Source organism: Morone saxatilis, unplaced genomic scaffold (assembly GCF_004916995.1).
Source record: "Morone saxatilis isolate NCDOM2014 unplaced genomic scaffold, NCSU_SB_2.0 Contig0, whole genome shotgun sequence".
Classification (NCBI taxonomy): Eukaryota; Metazoa; Chordata; class Actinopteri; family Moronidae; genus Morone; species Morone saxatilis.
Window position 1 is genome coordinate 12,015,947 of NW_023339650.1, and position 6,290 is coordinate 12,022,236.

The 6,290-nt window shown below is 37.1% G+C and overlaps 2 protein-coding genes across 2 annotated transcripts in view; both read left to right on the forward strand.

Moving 5' to 3' along the window:
• Nucleotides 1–568: 568 nt before the first annotated feature.
• On the forward strand, nucleotides 569–3,741 carry LOC118325493 (protein Aster-C-like; the record flags this gene model as incomplete). Its single annotated transcript, XM_035658238.1, is given in 4 exon segments — nucleotides 569–635; nucleotides 929–1,048; nucleotides 1,496–1,601; nucleotides 2,273–3,741. Coding segments are annotated over 4 exon segments (362 nt in total), but the record flags the coding sequence as incomplete, so codon positions are not given.
• Nucleotides 3,742–5,470: 1,729 nt separating this feature from the next.
• zdhhc23b (zinc finger DHHC-type palmitoyltransferase 23b) overlaps nucleotides 5,471–6,290 on the forward strand; it is an 8,571-nt gene continuing 7,751 nt past the window's right edge. The window contains exon 1 of the mRNA XM_035652208.1: nucleotides 5,471–5,748. The gene's annotated coding sequence lies outside the window, so the exon portion shown is untranslated. The remainder of the gene's footprint in view (nucleotides 5,749–6,290) is intronic.

The window sequence follows — 6,290 nt, forward strand, 5'->3', positions numbered from 1 at the left end:
TTTTTTTTTTTTTTTTTTTAGGGCTGCCTAGTTGAGATTTGATTTCCAGATGTGATATTTTCATTTTTAGTTGCTTTAATATTTCGGAGAGTGTATATAGTGATGCCAAAAGTTTGTCTAAAACTTTAATTTTAACATATCAAACATGTACATTTTAAAACCTTGGTACAAATCTCCTTAATCCGACTGAAGTCAGCTATGAGCATGTGAGGCCTTCCAGTGGCATGCTGCGTTTTGCAACAGCTTGATACTGTAACGTACTACGATGATGCCTCTGGTTGTCAGCAGTTATAACTGTGGCCGTTGTCTGGTGTGCAGTTTGCACAATACACTCTTGCTTCGAAGGCTTTGTCAATGCTTTGAGAATTTAGTACACGGTGTTGAGCAACTTAATGTTTACTACAGTGTCCATTTGAACATTTCAAAACAAGTTTTTTTTTTTTTTTTTTTTTGAAGGAACTGAAGAATCTTGAGACTGGAAACTTTTCCTATTTATGGCAACCCAGGTATTATTTTCAAACAGCCAGCATTTTAAAAAAAATCAATAATTTATTGATCTGTCTTTCAGGCCCCATAGAAATGAAAGGCCCGAGCAGATGGAACACCACGACAATAGTGGCTGGAATGAGTGTGATGTAAGTTAACAATGTGTAAACACACCTGTGAAACAATGTTGTTTGTATTGTGAAGTAAGGAATACACATTGTGCCTGTATTTTACCTGTAACTACTGACTACTTTATTTCAGATTTGATTAGATGTAGAATCTGGGTGTGACAAAGTGCCTTGATTATAAATAAGTCATTACGTCAAAGGTTGTGTGTGGTAATTTCCCCTACCCTTTTGCCTCTTTTTTTTTTTTTATTTTATTTTTTTTTTTATGTCATTTTGTGCACCAGATCCGATTAAACTCTTTTTCTCTCTTTCAGTTTGCTGATTCTGACGGTGATGAATCTGGGTCTGTTTTTTAAGTTGTGGGCCATGGAGGATGTAGCCCACCGCATGTACCTAAGCACAAAGCATCGGCTGAGGGAGAGGAGCGAGGCAAGGTCGGATAACTTTCTTTGCAACTAGCATATATACAGTGTATATATATATTTTTGGGGATCTTTCCTTTTGATTTATAATATATATAATAATCAGTAACTGTATCAGCAACTGCCATCATCACTCAGAAAGCAGAAGTCTTGGTGTGGGTGGAGAGGGGGAAGGGGTTTGTCTCTTTTTTTTTTTTTTTTGTCTGCATCGTTTAAGCAGCCCACATACAAGAGAGCTCTTGTTCTAATGACTCACAGTGTTGAAAGTGCCTGTTTGTCAGCCTCAGTAAATGTGGTTATGTAAGTGAGATAGTCTTACATCAGTGCCATTCTTGGACCTCTTCTTACATTTCCTTCACTTTGTTTCTGTCTGTTTTTATGTCTTCTGCCTTTTGAATGTAAAAAATGTAAATATCATAGTTTGCACATAAGAATAATATCCTTCTTTCTGTTTGACAGCTTGGCCTCCGAATATGGTCCCAAACAGGGACCAGGATATAGGACCAGAGAGGATGTGCAGCTGCTAAAAACTGTACTTCAGGACTCCATCAACCTTTTAGAACAGGTAGGATCGGCTGCTTAAGCTGCAAATGCACTACATAAATGAGACGTTTGATTGTAGCTCCAGTTTTGGCCCGGCTTTGTGCAAAATAGAGTTGCGTGTCAGCGCTCTGGATGTAAATCTTTCACAAATTATTTACTGGGAATTGTTGTTATGTGCCAGTTTCCTTTTTCTTTCCAGGAAGCTGCTAGTCTAGGCCGGACTTGTTACTTCCTGGAATCTGTGCTAGTTGTCTGGCAACTGCTCAGAACCACGAAATAGTCCACCACCTAACCCCTGTAAAACCCCGAATTTACATGTTTTACACTAAGCTTTCTGTAAGGGTTAAACAAATGACATAGAAGCTGTTAATCAGTGCGCTTTAGAGGTGCTGGTACATTGATTTTGTTAGCTTTGGACAGAGCGAGTCTGATAACTCTTTTAAAAGGATGGATGTGTTGAGGTCAACTGTAAATTTACTTAGAAATGTAGTTAGGATCTATAAATGAGAAGAGATTAAAGTGTTTACTGGACTATGAGTTTAAAAATTAATTTAAAGAAGTTTCATTAATTCTGCTTAAAAAGCGCAGACTTGCATTTCTATCATACAACCACCAGGAGTCCATCACATAAATTCATAGCCGTCTTGTAGGAGGTGTTTGTAGGTGCTGAGTCAGTTCTTCTTCTCTTCACAGCTCCGGAGCTCTCTGGTGGTGCTACAGCAAAACTTTGCTCTGGCCAATCTCACAGCTGCACCGCAGTGACGCTTCCACACCTGGTGACTACAGAGTTGCTCCTTCCTCCTCCTTCCTCCTCCTCTTCTTCCCTTTCCGGCCCTGTGGGGGAAAACTGCAACAGTGAACTCCCTCTGAGGAAATCTCTGGTATCCAGTGACATTGCCATGTGGCGTTCCCCAGACACCTGACATCCCTTCGTGTTGCCTGGGGTTACACGTCCAAGAGCCTGTGGTTGGGCATCAGGTGCCAGGATGTTTTTTTTTTTTAAAAGCTGTGGACCGACTGCTTGCGAGGACATCAGGGTCAGCCGCACACGGAGAAGTGGGTTTAGATTTCTGTAGGGTGCTATCGTCAGCTCCCCTCGGCTGGCTTCTTTTTCAATCTTTTCCTTTAATAGTGGCAAAAACATCTTTCCTATATTCAGATGAGCCTCATGCCATGATGAGCTATTGTAAATACTTTTTACTTTTGTTTTATTCAAGTGAAGTGAATCAATATTATTTAAAACTACTTTTTTTTCTCTTTACACTTTTGCACATTTTTTTTTTATTTTGCACAAATGCCTGTAGATTAGGCTGTGTTTTAGATGTTTTGGATTTTTATTGTTTTCCAATAAAAATTGTAGAATCAGTAACTCAAATTTTGAAGGTTTGTCCTCTTTTGTAATCATGATAAATTCTTTTTGCTGTAAATGTAAACTACAGGAATGGTTGCAACATTAAATGTACATTAAATTGTAAAGGGAAATTTAGATTTTAATAATACTGTAAATGAGCCAAGTCCAGTGTGCCTTTTTTCTGTTTCAAACCACATATTTAATACATATTTGATTCATTATCTTCTAGCTTCATCCTGGACTGATTATAAAGCGGTGCCATGTAAATTAATCATCCCAAACAACAGTGACATGTCTGATTTAATGATATCACCTGTAGGTGTAATCACAGTTGTATGTGTGCTTTCTTTTTCCTCTTTTCTTTTCTACACTGAACTAAGTGTTTTTTTTTTTTTTTTTTAAGAAAAGCATGATTTGGTCTAAGTACTTATTCACTCTGATGTTATTTCAATAAAGGTGTAGGGTCAGTGAGTCTATCTCAGGTTATTTTAGTACTGTGCACTCACACTGTCAACACTATGCAAGTTTGTTCTGTGACAATTAGTTATATATATATATATATAAATTGTTGGTGACATGACAGTACAATTGAGCCCTGTTGTATGTTTACAGTGTTTCTCTCAGCTTTCAGTTTGTGTGCATATTTTTGTTCAGCTGTTATTACTTAAAACCACTTCTGTGTGTTGTGGTCAACTTGTTTATAATTGCTTGCTGTTTTGTACATTTTTAGCCACACATTGCAATGTGTTTTACTATCAATTATTCTCTTGATTAATCATTGCCTGAAACATGTCATTTTATAAATGTCAATAAAATATTCTATAAAATAGTAAAAAATGTGATTATCGTGATTATACATTGGCTATTAAATACTTTATGATTATCTGCTCATTATTAAAGATGAACTGCCTCAGAAACAAAATGAAATCAATCTGACTGGACTAAATGTACTAGAGTTTATTCTATTACATGATTACTGATTTAATGCTGGTAGGAACTGCACAGTCTGCACTGTACGCTGGCTGCTGTTGGAAACTCAAGTGGAAAACTAATTGGGAGTAAAGCCAAATGTGTCTTAGTCCTTTTGTCACCAGTGAAATATAAGACTATTGAGACTGTCTTTAAATATTGACCAGTAGTCTGTCCCAATTTGCTCCTGTTGTATCCCTATAATATATGATAGTGGGAATCATAGTGTGTCTGCTGTAAGATTACATTGAGATTACACAGTCTGCTGTATTCTGTATGGTATTATCCCTAAAGGGACTTCAATATAGTTTAAATGTAATACGCAGTGATGCAAAGTAAGTACATTTACTCAAGAGTTGTTATAGAATACTTCTATATTACATAGGTAAAAACTTACTTTACATTTATCTGACAGCTTTGTTTACAGGATACTAATTCATTAAGATTATTCATACACAGCATGTGGTTACCTTTTTATTTATGATGCATTTGTTCATTTTAGTCTGTAGTTGATCCAATCCACAATTTTCTCAAAACATTAAGTATTTTAGCTGTTTTGGCATAGCAGGAGAGAACAATACCAACCTGTCTGGATCTAAACTCAGAATAATAAACTTTGTTAGATGTTGATCCCCCTCCACTGGAAGACTCTTCATCCACCCAGCTGGACTGAAAGAGGTGACCGAAAGTGGCTCCAATGATCACTTTGAGAGAGTTTGGGACCCATTTATAGAATACATTAAAGCCACAGCCCTTGCACCCTCCTGAATGTAACTCCACATAACTTGTTTGAAACTTGTTGTTTCATGATAAAATCATGAATTAAAATGAGTGATTTCTCTGAAGAAATTTGTTTTTTAGGACACAGAGAGGCAGAATTGACTGTATTTACTTTATATTTAACACAGTTAGCGACTGAAGCCCCACTGTATGGAGCTCCGGTGTGTAACTATACTCATGGCTGTCCTGTCTTTTGGTTTATTTTTCTTTTTGTATTGTTCTGCAGATGTTATGTATGTAAAAAAAGAAATCATTAAGTATTTTGCACCATAACTTCTTGTTTCATAATAAAAACATGAATTAAAATGATTGATTTTTCCATTTATTTCACACATAAAGGTAGAACTAACTGTATTTACTTCATATTTTGCACAGTTAGCGACTGAAGCCCCACTGTATGGAGCTCTGGTGTGTAACTAAACTCATGGCTGTCTGTCTTTTGATTTATTTTTCTTTTTGTATTGTTCTGCAGATGTTATGTATGTAAAAAAGCCAATAAAAATATAAGAAAATATTCTGAAATCAGGTGTCATTTTTCATAAAACAGTGCAGTGATGCACTATAACTTCTTGTTTCATGATAAAACCATGAATTAATGAATTGATTTTTCCAATTATTTTAAGAAACGTGTTATTTTAGGACACAAAGAGGAAGAACTGACTGTATTTACTTCATATTTTGCACAGTTAGTGACTGAAGCCCCACTGTATGGAGCTCCGGTGTGTTACTACACTCATGGCCGTCCTGTAGGTGTCCTGGGCGGGGAGAGTCCTCCTCATTTGACGTCAGGAGGAACAACTGTGTGCTCAGTTTTCTGGGGGGAAGAGGAAGAGCTACAGGACGTCTTCCTCCACAGCAGAACCTGGACGTCGAGGAGTCCGGACACTTGAAGCACAGACCGATTCAGCTCCAGCTGCTGTTATTCTGGTAACTTCCACAACGAGAAGCTCCGATGATAAAACACACCGGATACGAGCGCAGTCTGCAGGAGAAAGACTTCCGGCGGTGGGGGGATCGTTGCAGTCGATATTTACTCGAAAGCATCGGCATGTAGCAGCTCAGTGCTCAGGTATGTTAAAGCTTTTATGATGTGGTATGTGTGTGTTTTTTTTCTTGGGGCGTTACATGTGAGATTTGTTCGACACACAGCGTATAAACGTGTGGGCAGGTGTGATAATAAAAGGCTCTGGTGTATGAACGTGAACGCCACAGAAACACATTGTTCTGCTCATATTATTACAAGTGCTCTAAACTAATATGACATTACTGAAGTTGATCCCTTTATATAAACAGGTTTAGAGCCAACAGCTGTACAAATGTATTAGGCTGTTTGGCGCGTTTACTCGGTGTCCTTCCTGTTGTTAAGAAAAGTTGTCAATTCAGCTTTTCTAAAACATTTTTCACATTTTCAAATATATTTTTATATATCTAAATCGCGGACGCTGCAATATATAATCGCAATATAATGTTTTTAGTCAGTGTGTATGCATTTATTAGCCTAACTAACGTTAACAGGTTCCTGGAGGAGGTTTTTTGGCAGATTCAAAAATAAGTTTTAGTCATTTTATTAAAAATAACTCGACATTTTGGGAAATACTTATTCACTTTCTT